This window comes from Trichomonas vaginalis, chromosome III, assembly GCF_026262505.1.
Source record: "Trichomonas vaginalis G3 chromosome III, whole genome shotgun sequence".
In the NCBI taxonomy this organism is placed as follows: Eukaryota; Parabasalia; order Trichomonadida; family Trichomonadidae; genus Trichomonas; species Trichomonas vaginalis.
In genome coordinates, this window is record NC_067205.1 from 11,941,722 (window position 1) to 11,964,450 (window position 22,729).

The 22,729-nt window shown below is 32.6% G+C and overlaps 9 protein-coding genes and 1 pseudogene across 10 annotated transcripts, besides 2 other annotated features; 5 read left to right on the forward strand and 5 right to left on the reverse strand.

Annotated features, from left to right (window-relative positions):
* Positions 1 to 9,861: part of a mobile genetic element that runs on past the window's edge.
* Positions 508 to 1,368, forward strand: TVAGG3_0685730 (uncharacterized protein; the record flags this gene model as incomplete). The annotated part of the gene is made up of 1 exon (XM_051242852.1): positions 508 to 1,368. The coding sequence occupies one exon, from the start codon at positions 508 to 510 to the stop codon at positions 1,366 to 1,368; it is 861 nt and encodes a 286-aa protein (XP_051089439.1).
* Positions 1,902 to 2,318, forward strand: TVAGG3_0685740 (uncharacterized protein; the record flags this gene model as incomplete). The annotated part of the gene is made up of 1 exon (XM_051242853.1): positions 1,902 to 2,318. One exon carries the CDS (start codon positions 1,902 to 1,904, stop codon positions 2,316 to 2,318), a length of 417 nt encoding a protein of 138 aa, XP_051089440.1.
* On the forward strand, positions 3,115 to 4,029 carry TVAGG3_0685750 (organellar and viral DNA polymerase type B; the record flags this gene model as incomplete). The annotated part of the gene is made up of 1 exon (XM_051242854.1): positions 3,115 to 4,029. One exon carries the CDS (start codon positions 3,115 to 3,117, stop codon positions 4,027 to 4,029), a length of 915 nt encoding a protein of 304 aa, XP_051089441.1.
* TVAGG3_0685760 (organellar and viral DNA polymerase type B) lies at positions 4,756 to 5,370 on the forward strand (the record flags this gene model as incomplete). Its single annotated transcript, XM_051242855.1, has 1 exon — positions 4,756 to 5,370. The coding sequence occupies one exon, from the start codon at positions 4,756 to 4,758 to the stop codon at positions 5,368 to 5,370; it is 615 nt and encodes a 204-aa protein (XP_051089442.1).
* TVAGG3_0685770 (KilA, N-terminal/APSES-type HTH, DNA-binding family) lies at positions 5,458 to 6,297 on the forward strand (the record flags this gene model as incomplete). Its single annotated transcript, XM_051242856.1, has 1 exon — positions 5,458 to 6,297. The coding sequence occupies one exon, from the start codon at positions 5,458 to 5,460 to the stop codon at positions 6,295 to 6,297; it is 840 nt and encodes a 279-aa protein (XP_051089443.1).
* On the reverse strand, positions 6,788 to 7,237 carry TVAGG3_0685780 (protein of unknown function, DUF4106 family; the record flags this gene model as incomplete). Its single annotated transcript, XM_051242857.1, has 1 exon — positions 6,788 to 7,237. The coding sequence occupies one exon, from the start codon at positions 7,235 to 7,237 to the stop codon at positions 6,788 to 6,790; it is 450 nt and encodes a 149-aa protein (XP_051089444.1).
* Positions 8,167 to 8,586, reverse strand: TVAGG3_0685790 (protein of unknown function, DUF4108 family; the record flags this gene model as incomplete). The annotated part of the gene is made up of 1 exon (XM_051242858.1): positions 8,167 to 8,586. The coding sequence occupies one exon, from the start codon at positions 8,584 to 8,586 to the stop codon at positions 8,167 to 8,169; it is 420 nt and encodes a 139-aa protein (XP_051089445.1).
* TVAGG3_0685800 lies at positions 8,711 to 9,615 on the reverse strand (annotated as a pseudogene). Its single transcript has one exon. A coding segment is annotated over exon 1 (905 nt).
* Positions 9,862 to 9,885: 24 nt separating the features above from the next.
* Positions 9,886 to 10,038, reverse strand: TVAGG3_0685810 (uncharacterized protein; the record flags this gene model as incomplete). The annotated part of the gene is made up of 1 exon (XM_051242859.1): positions 9,886 to 10,038. The coding sequence occupies one exon, from the start codon at positions 10,036 to 10,038 to the stop codon at positions 9,886 to 9,888; it is 153 nt and encodes a 50-aa protein (XP_051089446.1).
* Positions 10,039 to 19,286: 9,248 nt separating this feature from the next.
* TVAGG3_0685820 (RNA polymerase II transcription regulator recruiting protein) lies at positions 19,287 to 19,952 on the reverse strand (the record flags this gene model as incomplete). Its single annotated transcript, XM_001299617.1, has 1 exon — positions 19,350 to 19,937. One exon carries the CDS (start codon positions 19,935 to 19,937, stop codon positions 19,350 to 19,352), a length of 588 nt encoding a protein of 195 aa, XP_001299618.1.
* Positions 19,953 to 20,304: 352 nt separating this feature from the next.
* Positions 20,305 to 21,343: a mobile genetic element.
* Positions 21,344 to 22,729: the final 1,386 nt, after the last annotated feature.

Sequence of the window (22,729 nt, forward strand, 5' to 3'; positions counted from 1 at the left end):
CAAATTGCTTATGAATTCGACATGGGGATATTCCATTAAAAAACCTCAAAAGATGAAGAGTAAACACTATGAGAAGGTCGACAACTTTGTTGAAAGGTTTTCTCCTTTTGTTTTGAAATACGAATTTACTCAAGGTCAAGGTGGCTCAGTAACCACAGTAAAACCTATTGTCGAACATTGGTCTTATCCTCAGTTCGCAAAAGCAGTCCTTGACAACTACAATGAGTTCTTCTCCGATGTTAAATCGAAAGTGAAGGTATACTATGAGAACATTGACGCACTCATGACGAACGAGGAAGGCTATAACAAACTCATTGAAATGGGAATGGTCGGTGAAAAGATGGGCTGTTTTAAGCTAGACAAGGTATTTTCCGAAGTTCATGTAATATCGAAAAGGAAGTACTGGGGAATACTTGAAGACGGCACAGAAATAAAACATTGCATGAAATAAAAAATGGCATACCATTTTAAAACGTTTTTAAAACAGTATATTTTTACATATATAAAATGCTTCAGGTTGAAAAACAAAGAACAAAAGTAGCAGATACAAAACCGTTAGACTATATCTTTACAAACGCTGGTAGGACTATTTCAGATGAAGAAATTTCATCCGGAGCTTACAGGTTTAACTATCCAATTCGCTGGCTTCAAAGTCCTTCAGATGCAAAGGCAATAGGATTTAGAAGAGTTTTGTTTTCAAATAGAACTAATGCATTCATGTTCGCAGTATATTTTCATGGCCAGTATAAAGGCTCTGATGGTCTAATAGAAAAATTTGACGAAATGAGGATCTTTACAGTTCGTTCAGACGAAAGTCTTGAAAAAACTCTAAATGACTTTCAAACTCAAATAAACAAATACTACTGGGAATTTCAAGAAAAATACCACTCTTTACTAAATGGAACATACTATCTAAAACTAGAATACGACAAGATGAACTCCACAGTTTCATTTCAAAAGATTGAAATTAACCCTCCAAGAGATACAGAGTTTTTATATTGGGGAGTAGACAGACGTTCTTGGGCACAATTTCTTCGGTTACTAAACCAGAACGAACCATTGCCACCAGATGGTCCATTTAAATTTATACTTCCACCAACAGATTTGACAGTTTATAGAAACGTGTTCGATCCTCAAAATGTCATGTGTCATGCAAGTTTCAGTTCAAGCAACAACAGTTTTCTATGTATCGGTAAGGACTTTTATGACTTTGCTTCTAAATTCTACGAACCACCTAGTAACAGTTTCTCTGACTTTCAAGTTTGGTTCACAACAAACGGTGTGCAGCATATTATTCCTTTGTACTATGACTTTTATCTCGAATTGTCTTTCATATACAACTACGGAAAAGTGCTGAAAAAGTATTGAAAAATATATTTTAGATCTCACCAGGTCCCTCGGTCCCTCGGTCCCTCGGTCAACTAACATCTTTTTGAAAATGGTGACAACATGACATTTTGACAACAACACAGGAAATAGATTTCACCCGTTGAATTTTGTATAAAAAGCACCTGCCGGAATTCCGGCGGGTGGTATATTCTTCACAAAATGCTTGTTTTGAGGTTAAGCCACAAACGAATGTCCGACGGTTAAGCCACAAACGAATGTCCGACGGTTAAGCCAAAAATATTTTTTATTTTTATTGTAAGAACAGTATGACAGTCGAAGCAAAAACGTTCACGAACAAATCTAATGGCGAAACATTCACAAAAGGCACCTATAACGGTATTGAAGTCTTACGTAGAGACAAGGATGGTTATATAAATGTAACAAAGATGTGTCAGCAGTTTAGGAAAGACTTTAGAAAGTTGTTGGAAAATAAGTCCTGGGAAGAGTATTATAAGGCATTTTGTGAAGAATATACCAATCGCCGGAATTCCGGCGATTGCTTTTTATACAAAATGCGTGCAGGAATTCCGGATGAAATCAAACAGGTTAGAGGAACGTATGTAGACCCAAGACTTCTAAACTATATAGCAATGTGGGCTTCTCCAAAATATTGTATAACAGTTGGAAAAATTATGGACTCCATAGACAAGAAAGTTCATGAGAAATTAGATGAAGAAGAACTTGAAGATACAGTAGAGAATGCAAAACCTTTGTTCGAAGAAGAAGTTAGAAAAAAGTGCGAAAAACAAATAGAACATGAACGTGAGATATGTTCTGGTTATAGAGATTCTCCATACGAACTAGACCAATGGGAACAAGAAGATTTAAAGAGAGAATTTAGAGAATATGAACTCGCTAAAATTTCATTAGAAGCTGCAGAAGAGAGGTTAAAAGTTTGGGGTCCTTTTGTACAAAAATATTGTGAGTAAATGAACCATTTCTTTTTATTGAATTCGGCAAAAATATATTTTAGGTTAGATGGTTTTTAGGTGTCACTACGTCACCAGGTCACCAGGTAATTTAAACTTCTCTGAAAAAGTGTGACAACATGACATTTTGACAACAACACAGGAAATAAACTTCATCGTACATGTTTTGCCAAGACTTCATCGTCAATGTTTTGTATAAAAAGCAATAGCCGGAATTCCGGCGATTGGTATATTCTTCACAAAATGCTTGTTTTGCCAAGACTTCATCGTCAATGTTTTGTATAAAAAGCAATAGCCGGAATTCCGGCGATTGGTATATTCTTCACAAAATGCTTGTTTTGCCAAGACTTCATCGTCAATGTTTTGTATAAAAAGCAATAGCCGGAATTCCGGCGATTGGTATATTCTTCACAAAATGCTTGTTTTGCCAAGACTTCATCGTCAATGTTTTGTATAAAAAGCAATAGCCGGAATTCCGGCGATTGGTATATTCTTCACAAAATGCTTGTTTTGCCAAGACTTCATCGTCAATGTTTTGTATAAAAAGCAATAGCCGGAATTCCGGCGATTGGTATATTCTTCACGAAATGCTTGTTTTGAGGTCGAGCCATTTTTGGCTCCACCTGTTTTTTCAACCAAAACTCATTTTACTCAGCAAAAATATATTTTGGGTGAAGAGGTGAGATCTCACCTGTTTTTTCACCTCTTTTCTCACCCGTTGAATTTTCATGAATTTTCCCGAAATAAAAAAAGTTAGTTTTTTAAAAAAAATATTTTTTATTTTTATTGTAAGAACATGTTAGCAACAACAGCACCAAACTCGTTAGTCATGAACCCAACTTCAATGTTAGTAGAGATGAAAAGCTTCATTCCTTCTTCATATACTTTCGAAACAGAAATCCAGAAGATAAAGCAAGAACTTCTCCAAGGAGTTTTAGACTGTAGTGCAAAAGATGAAACAAATGAAGAATATCTTTATGAAATGCAGGATATTATTGACCATCTACCTAAACTTCCTGAAATACAACAACAAAAGCTTACTATTCCAGAATTCGATGAAATAGAAGTCAAAGCAACTGACTCAGTAGAAACCAAGAAGTTCATACGTAAGGTAAACTATGAGTTTCTTGGATTTCATTGCAACCACAAAGTCATGGACAAAGACTGCGATATGGTATATAAGAACATCTCTGACATATACAAATCTGAAGAATTTAAGACCTACGACAACTTTGTTTCGTTAGTTGCAAAATGTGTATGGCAGATAAGAGATAAAGATAAAAGAGGTAAAGTATGGAACGAACAGATAAAACCAGCAACCTTTGAGTTAAAGAAAACCATTGACGCCTTAGTTGTACTTGCAGGTTTTATTTCAATGTACAATGCTAAAATGAACCCACAATGTTCAAAATGTAAAGCAGCAATGAGGAAATATAACTACTCCGTCAAAGAGATAGAACGTATGCGAAACGACTATGCTGACTTAAAGAAAGAAGTAGAGAAACCAGCAGAAGATAAAATGGACATGTTGACATTTCTAAACAAAAACTATCCAACAGCTGACGATTTCCTTCTTTCAGATGTCAAGAAGAAATATAAAGAAACCTTCGGCATTGTTAAAACTTTTGACATACTGACAGAAGAAATAGAAGCTACAAAACTGTTTAGAATTTCAAATATACATCGTACAATTCATGTAAAACGCTTGTGAAAAAGAGGTGAGAAAAAAGGTGAGAAAACAGGTGAGATCTCACCTCTTCACCTAAAATATATTTTTGCTGAGTAAAATGACCAAATTTCATGATATAACTGTATTTTTTTGACGAAGTGAACTTTGACACTTCATAAAAAAAATCCCTGAAAGTCTCAACAAAACATTTACGAAGAAGTCTATTTCCTGTGTTGTTGTCAAAATGTCATGTTGTCACCATTTTCAAAAAGATGTTAGTTGACCGAGGGACCGAGGGACCGAGGGACCTGGTTCCACCTAAAATATATTTTTGCTGAAAAAAATGACCAAATTTCATGATATAACTGTATTTTTTTGACGAAGTGAACTTTGACACTTCGTAAAAAAACTCTATGAAATCTTAAAAAAAATGACCAAATTTCATGATATAACTGTATTTTTTTGACGAAGTGAACTTTGACACTTCGTAAAAAAACTCTATGAAATCGTGAAAAATTGCGACCCCGATTTTATTCGGGGTCACTTAAAACTCATGAAAATCGTGAAAAATTGCGAGTACGGAAAAAACCCTGGTCGCCTAAAACTCATGAAAATCGTAAAAAATTGCGAGTACGGAAAAAACCGTAGTCGCCTAAAACTCATGAAAATCGTGAAAAAACTCTATGAAATCATATCTTTTATACAAAATAAAAAAACAACGTTAGTTTTATTTTTTTTATTTTTTTATTTTGTATGTAAGAACAGGAAATGACAAGCACTGAGTTTGAAACAGTTAGAAAGATAGACAATGAGACCAAAGTGGTTAGAATAGGTGATTTAAACGTAAGATACTCAAAGAAATACAAAAAATATTCTTTGTCAGACATTTTAACACTATCTGAAGGAAAGAAAGCACACGACTGGGTTAAAAATGCTTCTACTCAGAAAATTTTGACAAAAAATCCTGAGCTTATGATATCGGTAAGATTCTATGGAACAAGAGCATATCTTATAGACAAAAGTCTTATACCAGTAGTTTTGTTCTGGATTGACCCAGTTGTTGGATATAATTTCATAACATATGGTTCATTCGATACGGAACGTTGCAGTGAAGGCTTACTTTACATCGTTCAGAAACCGAAGGACTTCAACACAAAAAGATATAAGATAGGAAGAACATTTAATATAACTCAAAGATATGACAGTATAGTCAATAGAGTTAAGGTTGCGTTTGTTAACGATATGAGAGCTGCTGAAACAGAACTACTTGAAAAGTTTGAGAAAATGTATGGTGCTCCCACGAAAGGTAAAGAAACGTTTGAAGTAGATGAGATCGACAAAGCTATAAAATTATTTGACGAAGTTGCTGAAAAATACATGTAAAGCGTTTATTTTTGGTCTTTTATACAAGATAGAAAATAGCGTTAGTTTTTATAAAATATTTTTTTTATTTTGTATGTAAAGACAGATATGACAACAACAGAGAACACAACAACTGCTATCGTTCATGAAGCCATAAGTGAAGAATACGAGTGGGTTCAGTATAACAAACAGTTACGTCTCATTCGTTCGGTCAAAGATGACATGTACCAAATGCAAAGTATTTTGACAGCATGTTTTGCTCCAGATACCAAGCTTCCTAAAGACTGGTTTAGGAACCAAAGCACTATTGAACTTTTGAGCGAAGCACAGCGAGACAGACTTTTTTCTGAAAATCGTGAAGAACAGCGAGTGGGAGAAAAACCCCAGTCGCCAAAACTCTATGAAAATCGTGAAAATTTGCCAAATGGTTTGAGAGGTTGGTATGTACATAGACTTCTTGTAAATGCTGTTGCAATGTGGGCTTCACCTCGTTATGCTTGGTATATTTACAGACTTCTTGACGAACTTCATAGACAAGAACGTGAAGAGCTAGAGAACAAGCTTGAAGCAAAAGACAAAAACATACAGAAAAGAATACCACGTTCGGTACCAAAAGGAAAGGAAAAGAACTATAAGTATATGATTTACACTGAAGAGATGGAAAATGAAGAAGACAGAGATATGGTTATGTTGCATTTAGTCAGAAGAAACAACAAAAGCTTTTACGACCTTGCTAAGATTTACAAATCTGACAGAAATTGGTTCTATCGCGAAAACTTACCGATTTCAATGACACCAAATGAAGATGTTAAACAGATAGTTCAAGATACGTTACCTCAAACACACTATGATATGAAAGGTTATACAATACTTACATTCAAAGAAGATTTACCGCTACTGAAAGAAAAAATAACAGAGTATTTTGACAACTTCAAAGAGGAAGAGTAAATGAACCATTTATTTTTCAAGCTTGACACCAAAGATGGCTCAGGTAGCTCTATAAGGTAAATTGTCTTGTCCGAGTCCTTCCTTCCGACAGGAAAAGTTTTTCCTTCCAACAGGAAAAAAATTTCCTTCCAACAGGAAAAAATTTTCCTTCCAACAGGAAAAAATTTTCCTTCCGACAGGAAAAATTTTTCCAGTTGTCCGTCCGTAAACCATTCAAATTTTCGAAAATTGAGAACTTTTTGGCCGACCTTCAGGAAAAATTTTTCTTTCCGACAGGAAAAATTTTTCTTTCCGACAGGAAAAATTTTTCTTTCCGACAGGAAAAGTTTTTCTTTCCGACAGGAAAAGTTTTTCCTTCCAACTGGAAGAACTCTTCCTTCCGACAGGACACAAACGGATGTCCGACGTACCACCAACCGAGTCCATTCCAAAGCCAGAAGAACCGACAGCCCCAGCACCACAACAGACTAAGACTCAAACACTTACATTTTTACGCTTGACTTTTTACAATTTGAACTTTGTTTGCGTAGATGTGAATTCTGAAAGAAGTATGAGGGTCTTGTATGACTTTGTACTTCTCCCATAGTTCATGTCTGTCAAACTTACCTGCCATGGACTCTTTCATAAGTTCCATGAAATCGTCTTCGGACAATCCGGGGAAAAGTATGATATCAGTAAGTATTCTCTTTACATCCTTACTTAAACTCTTGGCTGTCTGTACACAAATGACAACTGAAATGTTAAAGTGTCTGAGCTTCTTAAGAATTCGACACATGTCTTGTTCTCTGTTCTTTAACAAAGGATGAGAAGCAAAGTCATCTAAGATAAGAAGACATCTGTGAGGGTAAGTCTTCCAATCGTAAGATTGCAATTTCTTCGAAATGTATTCTATCTCTTTCTGTTTGTTTCTGAAGTGTTTCTTCTCTAATATTCTCTGCATTTCCTCATTTGGGTCTTTAAACTTAGAATTGACATACTCATTTATAGCATTGTACTTCAAAACTCTTCTTTGGTACTTCTTTATCCAATCTAACAACTCAGTATCTTTTATACATACTAACTTAGACTTCTTTATAATATCTTTGAACGAATTGACGGTTGGTCAAATTGACCCGAAGTACTACAAATGACTACTAACTCATAGAATGGGTTCTTCTCATCTAGTTCTTGTTGTTGTGCAGCCATTTTAAGATAAGTGAAAGTCTTACCCGACCCAGGTGGTGCAATTAGACCTGTTATACCATTCTGAGCAAATAAGAACTTGTCATGTATGGGTTTTATCTGAGCATTTTCCAACTTCCTCTTGTTCTTGTTTAAAACATTCTCAAATTTCTTGTCAATGTCAGCAAACTTTTTTTCTAACATATTTTTAGAAAAATTAAAATTTTTATCTTTTAGAAAATGTCTAGCGATTTCGCCATCTATATTCGAGACAAGCTTTTCGACAGCAAACATCTGTCGACCATAAAATCTTACATAGTGTAAACAAGAAAGGGGAATTTGTTCTAAAGTTCTGTTTCTGGGAATATGACAAGAACCATAAAACCTTAAGCAGAGAAGTCTTAAAATTTGTCAATGACAGACTTGTTGACAGAGATGACGCCTCTTGGAGAGATGAAGTCCAACAAAACTTCTTAGAATGCAAAGAAGACACATGCGCTGTTCTTGAAAATGAAATAGAAAACAGAATAGAAGAGCTATTAAATGACAAAGCACTTTTACAAAAATATGGTTCTGAGAAGTTTGACATAACTCCACCAGAAAAGAAGAAGAGAGAAAAGAAAGAAAAGAAAGTAGAAGAAGAGAAGAAAGAACCTGAACCAGAGCCAGAGAAAAAGAAATTTGACATGTAAAAATAAAATTTTATTTTTAGAACATTTCTGGGTCAATGTCAATGTTCTCTTCCTCTTTAGGAGCAAACACTGGCTTAGACTCTAAAATCTTTTTACCCAATTTACCTTGAACTTCAACTATCTTAGACTCATAATATTCATAGTCGTCTGCTTTCTTTGGTTCATAAGGTATAACAAGTTTGTATGCTTTGCCTTCTTTAAGGTTTGAGAACCTTCTGTCAAAACTTTCTTTGACTGTTAACAAACCTTCTATGTCTAAGTCTTCAAATTTCGCACCATTTTTAGTCACAATAGCAAACTTAACTGGTTCGATGTTCCAAACTTTGTCAAATGAAGACTTTTCAAAATGGTAGAAGTAAACATTCAAATATGTGAATGGGTCTAGTTCTTCTTTAAGTCCTGACATGTACTTGTTGACTGAGATGAATTTCGTCATCTTTTCTATCGGAAAAAAAATATTTTTTTTAAAATTTACTCAGAAAAATTTTTCTTTGTATATACACCATTCTGAACATCTAAAAGACTTTTGACATTTGCCAAGAATGTTCGTTTAGACGCTGTCATATAACCATACTCTTGCAATATTGTTTATACGAATCGTACAATGACCTTTCATCTAAACACTCAAAGTCAGTTTCATCTATGAACAGTTCATATACACTCTTGTTTGCTTCTAACAATGTTTGTCTCTCTTCGGTATGTGGAATTTGTCTTGGATTGAACTTGAAATATCTAATGTCATGAAATATGAGAACAAGTGGTTGTAAAAGTTAGGTGTCAAAGTTTCTGCTAAGTCGTCAAAATATTCTGTATCTTGCATATGAGCTTCTGACGTTCTGACAACTACATATCTTCTGTCAGAACTTTCTAACTTCATCGGAACGGCGTTGTTTGAAACCATGATGAAATTTGCAACATTTTCACAAACTCTTTGGTCTCTATACTTTCTTTCAACAACTCCAACTTTGTCTGTTATAAGACTCTTCAAAGCATCTGAGTTCAAAACTTTTGTTGTATCTATACTTTGAAGTTCGTTACATACTATAAGTTTCATATTCTCTATTGAAGAGTTAAATTTACCGCAGATGTTTTCTAAGTTTGTCATATTCGGGTTCGAATAGCCCTCTAACAGTTTGCATAAGATATCTGTAAAGAAAGTGTTCTTACCTGTTCCTTGTTTTCCAATTACAATGAGAGCAGTTTCATTTTTAGCACTTGGATGTTGTAAGATGTTTGCAAACCAACATAAGATATACTCATAGACTCTTTCGTTTCCATTGCATATAATTTCTTTGACATGGTCTAACCAAGCTTCTATAACATTTTCTTTCCATTCTACTTGTTCGTATTTATATCCAGTGAAGATAGAATAGAAGTTTGGAGAAGGTGTATAGAACTTTATACCACGAACTGAAAAATCATCTAACTTTGACAATAAGATATCCCAAGCATCTAACATCTTCATACCAACTTGTACGACTTTTATTTTCTTAAGTTTCTGTTTACATTCTTGTTCTGAAACTATTGTCGCTCTTGGTTTGTTAAAGACAACATCCCATTCTTTCATGACATAACATTCTGGGGCAGAGTCGACATAAATGACTAAACGTTTCAAATTCTCGACTGCTTTGTTATAGTCTCGAAATGGACACATATTTCTGAACGCTTGGAAGTCATAAAAATCTGAAACGTCTATTCTGTACATTTTTTTATAAAAATAAAAAAAATATTTTTTTTATTCTTGAGCTATTTGTTGTTCTTGACTTTGTTGTTGCATTTGTTCCATTTGTTGCATTTGTTGTTCTTGAGCTATTTGTTGTTGAAGTTGTTCTTGTAGTACAATACTTTCACCAGTTGCATCTTCCAATTCGAAACTTTCTGCCGTCATTGACAAATACATAGGACATAAAAGTTTTACAGGAACAAAGTTTGCGTCAACTAAGGTTAAGTTTATGTTTGCTAAAGTGTTTGAGTTTACTAAAGCTGAAAACTCTGCATTCGAATGAACAATAGGCAAACCAGCAGAGAAAGTGTTGTTTATACGCATGAGTATCTTTTGGTCATAGTAGTTTCTGTCGACATTCGAATAGCACTTTGAACCTAAGTTTGAAACAATATATAAAATAGGTGTACTTAAAGTCAATGGAAAGATAGACCTTGTATGACACCTTTTCCTGTTATAGGAAACTGGTAGTAAAAACCAGATATAAGTTTTGTATTATAGCTCATATCGTTTATACTAAACTCAGTCGGACATCCAAACATAATGAAACCTGCTCTAGTTGCAGCACATGTTACATCCGTCCTTAAAGTATTAAATAAGTCAACAAAACCTGTTGGTGGTATATCTGAGTAAGTATCTTCAAAGGAGTATTTTTTACCATTCACAACAATAAAAGTCTTCTGGTGTCAAAAGAGCAAAACAGGCTTTAGTCGTCATCGTGTTTAAGGTCAGTTTACAATATCGTCCTTGAGGACTTTGTAAGTTTGTTGTTATAGAATTATATGACTCAGGGTTTTTAGTCGTAATAGTATAAACCACTATGTCTTCTGCCATTTACATATATTTAAAAGTTTTTCTGAAAGTGGAGAAGAACTTCATCTAAACTTTCACATGGCGTTTCTTGAAGTTCTCTGTCTAAGAAGTTCAAATATTTTGTAAAGACATAGAACTTTCCTTTGTCTACACGAACAAACAAAACAGGGTCTTTCATATCGTTCAAAAGTGTGTAAAGTCCTTTACATGAAATAAAGTCTATATTGTTTTTCTTCAAACATCTTTCAAGAAGTTTTGACATTTTTACTTAGCAAACAAAACTTTAATGAAATGTTGTGGTCGTCAAATATTTTTATGACGTCTGGGAAACTATATTTTAAGTTCAACGTTTCACCTCCTTTCATAACGTATATCTTGTCAATGACATTATATGAAACACCACAGCAAGCAATGTCGGGTTCTATTTCTTTGATGTTTATATCGTCTGCCTCTGTCAAAAGTTTCAATAGTTCTTTCAAAACTTCATGAGGTGCAATGACATATGAGTTCACTTTTACAGGGTTGTGTTCGACCAAGTTTAACATTAGACCCAAAGCCTGACAAATCTTCTCCTGAGTTTTAAGTTTGTCTTTAAGTTGTTGGTAGTCGTTTCGAATATCTGCAACAGAACTTAAGTCTCTGCTAACTTCAGGGTATGTTGGTTGTTCTTTTACAGGAACTATTGTTATACCATCTTCGTCTTCGTATGGTTTCCCCACTTCAACATCTCTGTCTTTGACATTGACAACAACACTTTGACTGTTTGTTTGAGTTGGTGAATTTAACTTCACATCTGCCATCGCCATTAAACCTTTTAAACACTTACGCTTCTATTTTTCGGAAATGACATTTTACTTAGAATAAAAAGATGGACGTATTCGAGTATCTCTTCGAATTGAAGCAAAACAAAGTTTACACACACAAACAATACAAAGTTCATTGACAGAGTAGTTCTTTACACAAACAATGGAAAATGTTATAGAATAGCAGTCTTTGCTGAACCAAAATATTTTCATAAAGCAAAGAAAGTTGGTATAACCGAGATGGTGAAAGTTCTTGAAGCAGACAAAAATATAACAACAAAACTGACCGATATTTCTAAAGGTAAGTTTTATAATACAATATTATATCAAAACTGGCGTACTGTCAATATTTGACGGAGAGAAGTCAGTTCAAGAACAACTTACTGACCTGCTGCCAAAATCTGCTCGATGGAAGCTGTCGTTATACCAATCTGAGGAGCCCCAGCAGGTTTCATCGAACGAATCTTCAAAAGAGCATCTTCCGTGAAAAGTGCTATTGGTTTTGTAAACTTCTTTGCTTTCAATTCATCTGGACCGTCTCTGTCACCAGTATATTGTATTTGAACTGTACCAACAGTTGAAATACCACCATAAAGTCTTCTGAGTCAAATGGAATGCCAAGCCAAAGTTTGAACGGTCTCCATTTGTATATTGAGTTTTTTGACCTCCTGTAATGAGTCCATACTTTCACATATGGCATAATAGAACTTTGCATTTCAGGTTTAATGGTTGTTGTGAAGTTGTTGTTAAAGTTCATAGCATCTAATGTCAAGTTGTATGACCTCATATCCTCAACTGTGGAATATTCTTCTCTTGGATATATTTGCCATCTATGTTATTATGATATTTTAATACCGGGTTGTAGAAACAGGAATAGTCATTTATAGTTCGTCTGAACAGTACAAAAAGTATTCTGCATGTTTCATTGCAGTTGTTAAGGCAATATCTGTTCTTGCACCTGGTCAGCACTTTGGTTTCCAACTTCACCTGCAAAGTCTTTGACAGATATTTGGTGTATAGGGAACATAAGTGGAACTGCAATATATTTGGCAGCTAAAGCATTTGAAATATCTGGGTCCAACATTAGACTGCAAGTCTGTTTCTATTCTCTTGCATTCAAATTTTTCGCATGTGAACTTAACTGGGTCCCAAGCAGTTCCAGCAGCATTGAATATATAGTTTACTCAGTGTTGAGGTTTGAGAAACCAAAGTCTAAGTCAACTTTTTCTTTGCAAAAGTCACAGAACTTGGCTCCACCAGTTCCAGCTACAGTAAAGTGAATGGTTCTTGTGTTGGTGCAATACTAAGTTATTTTTGCTTGAGTAAGTTCGATAGAATTTTTTCCTGCCCAGTTTGGCAAGTATCTTAAAAACCTGAAGATGAGGAAAGATGACAAAGGAACTCTAAGTTTCATTTTTACTTTGGTTACTGCATTCCATCTGAACCAGAAAGGTTAACATAAACTCCTGGAACGTTAGGGTCAAGTCTTCTTATTTTCTCAATAGTTGCATATGGTCTGTTTTTTCTCTAGCTTGTGGTTGTACTGAGTTTCTCAAAGCGAACCATTCATAGTTTGCCCATGTTACTGTTTGAACTAATCAGAGTTAGAATATATCTTATATCCCATAAAACTTCTGGAGCATATTGGTATCCGACATAGAAAATTCCATTGCAACCTTTCTTGTCAGACAACTTGGCAGAAGGTTTTATTTCAATGTCTTGTTCCACGTATAGAAATGAGTTGTCAATAGAAATATATGAAACCTGTCGCAAGCAATATCTACTGTTGTTGAAGAACCTTCCCCAAACTCACCTACTTTCCATAAGAAACAGCAGTTGTATATTCGTAAGTTCCAGGACTATTTCTGACCTTCTAATGGCATTGTCGCATTCGTTATACCATTCGGAAACATTTCCTTCATGGCATCCAACTGTTGCGTTATATTCTGAGCGGCGTACATTTCATATGGGTAAAAATATAGAATAGTTGATTTATGTGTCATAATAGAACCCACTGGACCAAGCTTTACTTTCTTCCTGACTGAGTTTTTAACTCTTCTTTTTCCTTCATTGCCACTACTTTCACTAGATGAAGTTACTTCTTCACTACTTTTCACTTTGTTCTACTCTTCTTCTTTGGTGTCGCTTTTGGTAACTTGCCCTGCTTTAAGTTGTTGCATCTTTGCCTCATGTTCACACTAGTATGTTGTAAATTTCCCATGTCCTTTTTGCCTTTGGCTCTGGTCGCCATCTCAGGTAACCTATATCCTAGAAGAGTTTTGTCATAGTTTGTATTTGAGTCTTCGCGTATTGTTTGCATGACTCTTTCCTGAGTTTCCGGTTCAAGCTCTTCAAACAGGCTGTCCATATGGAATAAGCTCGTTTCCAAATATATGTTTTTGTAGCCATTCTGGTTTTCTTTCCATGTTACCAATATATCTTTTGTGAATGGGAAAGCTTTTACCCAATCGTTTCAGTCTTGCGTCTTTATTTCTGTAGTTGGTTTTATTTTGTCAAGGAACATGTTTTTCAATACTAACATTTCATTTGGTACTGTCCATTTGAGTTTACTTAAATATTCATCCCTTCTCAGTTCATGTCTGCAAAGTAAGTTTTTATGACATTTTGTAAACTTTCTTTGCAAGGTCATGTACAATAGGTTCTCTTCCTTCTCTTCCTAACTTTCTTTCTAAACTCTTCACCAAATATACCATCTTATGGTTCTGTGTAGTTCTTTGAGATAAATGTTCTAGAACGTCAGGTGTTATATTTCCATCAGCCATGTTCATTTCATACTGGTCCAAAATATCTGCATGTTTCATATCTTTCAATGGCATTAAAGCCGCGCTAAAATACCAGCTATATCTGGTTCACCATTGACTTCCATTGCGTCACAACTTCTTGGAATTGTGGTTGTAAGTTTATGAACCACCTATCCGGGTTAGCTTTATGACCCCATCTCATTGTAGTTCCATCGTCTGCAGAAACAAAAGTAGGTTTGTTTCCATTTGGTAGGTTCTGAATGAACTTTAAACAATGTTTCATTTCTTAGTTGTGGTGAAATTTAACCTTTTATTTTCACCGAGTTCACCAAAGATTGAACGTTAAATGCTCGTAAGTAAAAAGGGTTGTTGTATTGTGTACATTTTCTTTCAGTGCTTCCATTCTATGCTGAATATTTTCATCTGTGTTGGAGTCTTTTGTATGTCGGCAAACATTTTTCGATATTCTTCTACTATGTCAGCCGAATTTTTTTGACTCTTGGAAAATTCCATATTCTCCGCAACTCTTGTTGAGGGTCAAGATTTTTCGGCTGTTCCAAATCTTCATCTAGTTCTGTGAAGTTAGTTTCCAAAGGAGGACTTGTTCGTTTCTTCTCAGGCTTCTCTAGCTGTTGTTGCTGAACTATTTCTTCCATGTCTGGTTGTATCTGAACTTCTTCCTGTGGAGTTTCTTTACTTCATCTGCTGGCATTTCATATTCCGAGACCGTTTTCAACAAGTTCCCTATTTAAGTCATTGCATTCATAACCTTTTTCTTTCGTTCCGTCTCTATTTTTTACGCGTTTCATGAAGAAAGTTGAATTGTCATTTAGCTCTGACACCAAATATCTCGGAGTAAATTCGTTCATGTCATTTGATGATATGCTATTAAATCATATCCCTTGCGAGCTTGTATTTTCCAGGTTTGAAATTATATCCATTTGGTGTGAGCCATAAAGCTAAATAGGTTCGGGTCAGTATTTCCTTCTTGAACTTTCAATAGCTTCTTTATATCTGTCACTAAAGTCAATAGTATTGGGTAACCATAGTCTTCTTTAAGCATTTTTAAGAATTCTTGGTTTCCTTGTTCTCTACTTTTTATGTCCTTGCTCTGTTTGTGGTTGTTGTTGTGCAGGGTTTTGAACTGTTGGTTGCTGTGCTGGTTGTGCAGGTTTTGACTGTTGGTTGCTGTGCTGGTTTGTGCAGGGTTTTGTAACTGTTGGTTGTTGTGCTGGTTGGAGGTGGTTGTTGTGCTGGTTTTGGTGCATGCCTGTGTCTGTGTCCATGTGACGATGTAAATGTTTAGTAGTACTCTGGTGCAGGTGCTTCTCTTGGAGGGTTTGGTGGTATATAAGTTCCATAGCTAGTATATAAGTTCCACCAGCTGGTAATATAGTTCCACCAGCTGGCACATATGTTCCATCTGCAGCTAATGTCCTACCTGACTTTTCGTTTTTAAGAAAGCATTTACTAGGTCTGTTTTGGTCTGTTGTAACTCTTTTTCTTGACTTTCACAACAGTTGCTCTAACGGCGTCATAGGCACTTTGCATGCCTGTCTTTGCTGCATCTGTTATTTCGTCATATTTTGTGCTACTTCTTTTAACTCTTTGTCGAAACCTTCAGACTTCAGTTTCTTTCCAGATGAGAAGTCGTTCATTTTTCACCTTACTATGAGAGCTTCGAAGGCGTTCTTAAAGTCAGCATTTTTAAAGTTTCATTTGAACTGTCTTCATCCGCTTGTATTTTTGTCCTTATTGACCCTATGAGTTGGGCTGCTTTAGCGTTGGCTTGGGCATCTAACCAGTCATTGTTAGCTTTTATATATTCTGCGCTTTTCATTGCCTTTTGCATGCTGCGTCGTTTTTTTACTTTCTTGTGCTAATGTTTCATACTGTACGGTTTGGTTCTGCAACTGTAAAAGTTTTCTGCCTTTACATTTGCTTCAACTTCTTTTTTATTTCTGCTATCCATATTGTCTTCAGGGTTTTTTTGTTTATTTCTTCATCTTTCAGTACTTTATATGAGTAGTATGGTTTTTCAAATTTATAACATCTTGTTCCATTTTTGCTACTTCTGCTGCTTTTTCTGACACTTTTTTCGCATATTCCTCTGTACTTAGTTCTTTCATTGTTTCTTCTTTCTTCTTTTTCTCTACGTTTAACTCATTGAGTTTCTTTGTGTGTCTGTCATATTCTAGTTTCTTTTCGTTTTCACTTATTTGCTTCTGTATGTCTATGTTTGACTTTTGACATCTGCTATTGATTTTTGAGTGAACTCAAATTCATTTGACTTTGAGGGTTATAGGCGTTGTCTGCAGCTCCACCATAGCCTGCCATTTTGCTAAAAGTGCCGCTCTTAAACCTCCACTCTGTGCACCAATGATCGGTTTAAAAGCATAGGATTGCTTGACATTTGTTGCAACATAGTGGGGTCATTCAGCATTTGTTGTTGCAACTGTTGTTGTGGTGTCAGTTTTACTATTGGATGTTTCAATGCTCTCTTCCTCTTACGTATATTCTTATGTAGCTTACGTGGCATTTTAAGTGAAGTTAAAAAGCGGTTTTATACTAAACATCTTCGGGGCTAGAGGGCACGAAGTGCCTGGAAGCCCCAATACCTTTTTTTTTTTTTTTTTTTAATTCGTAGCAGTTTATTAAGTAAATCGTATATTGGTAAAATTAAAATGGTAAAACTACAATTTTCAAATTTTTTTGTCAGAAATTTGAAACTGGATGCCCTTAGAGATTAAGCTCATTATTCTTCAATGTCATCATATATTATTAAAGAAATACCAAACTAATCCAAGTTTTAAAATATGCTACTGACTTGGCACTATTGTTAAGAGATTTCAAAATTTTGAAGCTCAAAGATGCTTTCTACCTATAGGATTTACATGAATATATAACTGAATCATTCCAAAACCTAATATTTAATAAAAAAAATTAAAAAAATATTGAAAGTATAAAAAATAAATAGTACATACATTGAAAATTTGTTTGGCTTAATTCTTTTTGTATTTGGCAATATTTCATTTTTGGCGGTTAAACGGTTTGGTCGAATCTCCTTTTTGGATTTTAATTATATTTTCGCACGAATCATACTATGTAAATACCAATTTTGATGCGAGCCTGGAATCAACGTTTTTGAAATGCAAAAATTTTTCTTTAGTAAATTCATAAAAAATATGATAAATAGATACTACATTGTATAAAAATAATATTTAATTTATTTAATTTGACTTTTATTTCCTTAAACTATCTCATTAGGTCATGATATCAAAAACAAATAAAAAGTACAAAGTATTTATATTCAGTATGTGCTCTAACTAGTGATGCTATTCTCGCATTCTAGAACACGATATTCATCGAGTTATGATTTAAACAAAAATTACCACCAAAATAAAAGTGACGATGATACCTGGAAATGAAGGGTATTCATTTTCAAAATATAAATAAAAATTGATTGGCGTAAAAAAGCATTTGTTGTTTTTATGTTTAAAGTATATTAGGAAAATGCAAGCCAGAAAAGAAATTGATTTGGAAGTAAATAATGTGATTTCAATTAATTGAATTGAATAGAATATTTTCGCATTTAATAGTGTTGGATTATTGATTTCTGAATGGTATAATTATTGAATTAACACGGTTTTTGAATGGCAATGAAAGGGAAACTGTTATCAGAAATATTTTAAAATATTTATTTAAGAATGCATCCATATTGATGTTAAAAATAATATGTTCGAAAATTTTAGGAGAATCAGTAATGGTTCACAATAATTGTGAAGCATATTGAATTGCATGAAATTGTAAAGAATTGAAGATTTTCCTCTGAAAATGTAGAGTTATATTGAAATTGATTGAAATTAGAATTATTTGGGTTTGGCTATACTTTGTATATACAGTAGGAATTCTCTGACTCATTATATCTCGAAAATTTGAGAATTTTACAAATACTTTGTCCTAAATTTGATTTTATAGCAAATACAATATATATTGCAAATTTTTAATAAAACTGATTTTGTAGGTTTTCTTGTAATTCTTTCAAATTTTTACAATTTTTTTTGAAAGTAGATTGCGTTTCAACTGACCAAATTTCGATTTTTGTTTATAATCATTTACCATCCAACATATCACAACTTGACTTTGTATTTTATAATTCTTTTAATTCAAATAACGCGTAAAATAAACGAAGAATTTTCAAAGTCTTTAAATTAATTCTTCTTTACAATCACATTTAAATAATAATATTAACAAAACAATATTTTTTCACAAAATGTTTTTTTGAGAAAATTTTTCTTTTGAAATTTTAGATAAATTCTAGCTTGTTCTCCATTTACATAAAAATGATTTTATGAATATTGTAATTAATTATTATTAAAAAAATTCAATTCAATTCAAACCTACTCAATAAGCTGCCAAAATATTTGTTGTTTTTCATCCAGCTTTGAAAGCATATCAGCTCTTCTTACTGAACCGATTGCTTGATAAATTTTTCATTTGTCTCAGCATATTAAATCTCTACCAGCGATATTCAATATGAATAATCAAGCATTTAGTTTTGCACATTTATGTATGCACGAATATTAAATTATTCATTCTTTAATTACTCTGATAATAAATTTATATTATTCTTCAAAATACCATATTTTAACAAATTTTACATTAGTATTCATCTAATATTATCTTTATTACTTGATATTTTATCATAGTGCTTTTAAATTTCTTATCTCGATTTTTATTAACATAATTTATTTACAAATCTAGAAGAACTAATTTTAGCATACAACAAATCTAATCTTTCACTCCCATCATGTTTTGTATGACTTATTATTTTAAATTTATTTCAAGTTGTTCATACACTGTTGATTGCTCATACATCGTTATCATGACATATGCTGAATTAAATGTTTTAAATTATGCAGTTTCTCCTTTAATATAGAGTTGAAAGCTTCTCTTTATAAATTTGAAATATTTACAAGAGGTTCTCACACAAAAAAATAAAATAGTTAAATTCAATTGAACCTTAGAATATAGTGATAAATGTTATTAACATTTTAATAATAATACGTAAGAAGGAACATTTAATATAATAAAATAATTAAATGATTGGTAAGTCGGCCATATTAATTTCGCTATAATCGATTGATTCGAATAATGTATTAACTACATCATTGATATCATCTGATTTATTTTCATATGGCTCATAACGTTCTTGTTTGGGAATCAAGCCCAAGCAGTCAGTATGCACCTCATCAAGACCAACACACTTGCGACTCTTGCAAGTCGAATATGGTTCAGTTGAAATTGACATTACATTTTCAAGAGTAGCGTTTCTCCTCATTAATTTCTTATATTGGGATTTTACAGCTACATCAGTTCTATTCTTCATTAATGAACTAATTTTTGTCCATTTTTTGCCAATTTCATTAACCTTCTGTAGAATGAATAAATTCTCCTCTGGTGAGAATTCTGATCTATTGATCTTATTATCAAGATAGTTAAAGAATCTTTCTTTGCATTGTCTAACAGTTCTGTTGCCCATCTGTTGTGAAATGAATTTCCAATTAATATCTTTCCTCTTTGGATAAAATTTAACAAGTTTGATAAGTTTCTCGTCCTCTTTCTTTGTAAAGAGAGCTTTAAAACCTTTCCTGGAACAAGCACAATCACTTGGCAGTGTTGTCATGAATTTGAAATAAAGTGTTTGACAGATTTTTATTGGTTTATCTCATGAAATTATGTTTGGATATTTTTAGTTAATAGGACGAATACGTAAAGATTTTTAAAATATTAATAGATGGTCGTATTTTTATCAAATTTTTCAAGAAAAAATGAAAGAGTTTGTTTGGATATAAAAACGGACGGCTTTGAGTAATATTGAAAAAATAGAATAAATTTAACTCATCATGAGAAATGATATCCAATTGACGATCATAAATAATTCAATTTATTGAGAGGATTCAAATTGTAGAAATTAAATACAATGAAATCCCGAACATTTAAAATTTGATTCATCACTATATGTATGTGTTGCTGAGGGAATTCAATATTAAGGGTGCACCCGTATGTACGTTTATTTGAGAGGAGGAGGATTACCCTCTCAATTTTGAGGGATTCGTTAGTTTATTTTCTCGATGAATATGCAATAAAATTTGATTTTTACCTTATCAATATACTTCATATAATATACACATGTTCATGTAAAAACTTTTTTCCAAAATCCTCAGGAATTAAGGGATTTTTGAATTTTAAGAATTTTTTTCGAATTTTTTCGAAAAAAAAAATATTTTCAGAACAGCCTTAACGGCTAAGATTTAGGAACAATGTTAAGTATCAAAAAGAAAGGAGGTCTGATATAGACAACATATATCGTTGAAGGTTGAAAAAATCTCTAATATTTGAGCCCAAAATTTCAAATTTTAATTTTTTGAAAAAAGAGGCCACCCGTATGTACGTTTCTTTGAGAGGAGGATTATATTTTTGAAAGGGTGAAACATTATGAAAATGTTAATTATATAATAATATGTATTATTATAAAAAAGAAAAAATAAAGCACTTTAATTTTTTTCTTTCTTGATTTTTTACAAAATCTACTTAGAATTATGCAAAATATGACTAAATAATTATAAATTTCAAGTTAAATTTTAATTTTGATAAATAATTTAAATTTCAAAATATCAAGTTCAGTTCGACTATGTATGTAGTAATTCCTCAATAAAGTGCCAAAACCCTATTAAAATATATGAACATTTTCAACATTTTAATGTTTTTATTTAAAAATTTGATGGAATATGAGCTTCAAACAATTATTATGTAAATAAAAATAATTAAATATATGTATTTATTCGTATTACAACCGTAGTAAGTCGATTCTTCCTTTCTTCTACTGAGGTTTGAATTTGATTTCGAATTGTAAAGAGATTCAAAGGGAAAATACTAGCGGATAAAAACTACCTCCATGAAAGGGTCATAATGGAGTCAAGTTGTATTTTTTGATATTTTTTGCTTTTCGAGCCTAAATAGGTAGCCAAGATAATGCCTAAAAATAAGGTTCTAAATTCTGAAGTTTACATGATCCTCTCGTGTGCACCCTTAAGATTTTCAATTCTTAAACGAAAATTTGAATTTGATTTTTTGTTGCTAATTTGATATGTTCACCTTAGTTTTCTTAAAATATTGATATAACATAATTTTGACAAAGCAGTTAGAATTGCTATTGATTTTAACATTTTAAATAAACAGAATATATCTTCAAGAAAGGAGCATAATTACATAATTACTCAGAATTGAAAATGATTAAAGATATCTTAAAATCATATTAACTAGGCTTAACTTAAAAGTGATGAAAAGAAAATATCATTTCATATTTTTTATGGAAATACGATGGTTATTTTCTGAGATCACTTTGAAAATTCACAAAAATTCTTTGAAAAAAATATTTGACATAACCATCTTTATGATACATAATTTATCATTAACTGCATTCGATCATATTCCTTTATAAAAGTTGATTTATTTTTCATTTAATATTCGGTTCTCAATTTCATATTTGATTAAAAAAAATTACGCAACTTATTCTAGAATCTAATTGATTGTAATCAATTACCAATAAGTTGCAGAACTAAAAAATATATTTTTTGCAATCCATGAGTGAAACAATTCAAAACCTCACTTATATCGTTTTATTCAAAGCCACGTGTATGTTATTTCAATACTGCAAGTAATTTCATTGATAATTGCTTAATTTTATCTATTATCTGTGGTTGCAGTCAGTATATTCAAAATTTCAATGATGTTGTCAACCAATTTATTGAATCAAAAACTACATTTTTCCAGGTTCGTTCAGTCATACAATTATCAACATGTTCAATACTCATAAGGCTGATAAACTGTAAAACGATAGTGTGCAAACGTTCAATATTTCGATTCATTTCACATTTCTTATTCAGAAATATATTTTTTAATTTAAATTTGATGTTGTCATGATTATTTACAGAATCAGATGTAATGACGTTTAGTTTAATCAACGAAACTGAATTTTTATGATAAATTTGCCGAATTAAAACAAAATCATTTTTGGAATATTTTTCAGTAATAAATCATATCATTTCTAATAGAATTGTATAATTGATTCATTATTCTATCCTTTAATTTAATATTTGTAGAAAATCAAATGAATATTACTTATTTGACAGGCGTGTATTACTTGCAAATGTTCAATCTATTGTAATTGTTCCGCAAAGTGATTGGAAAACATTGAACTGATCAATGAAAAAGATATTTTACTTATTTTAGGGCTATTAAAATACAAATGAAATTTGAAAATTTCTTCTCAACCAAATTAGGTATCGAACAGAATTTAATTGTCCTATCGATTGTAATTAATATATAATGATATCTTATATTAAAGATTAATTGTTAAAAAATGTAGGGTAATGCAATCAAAACCAAGAATAATGGAAAGTGAAGGATGCTCTT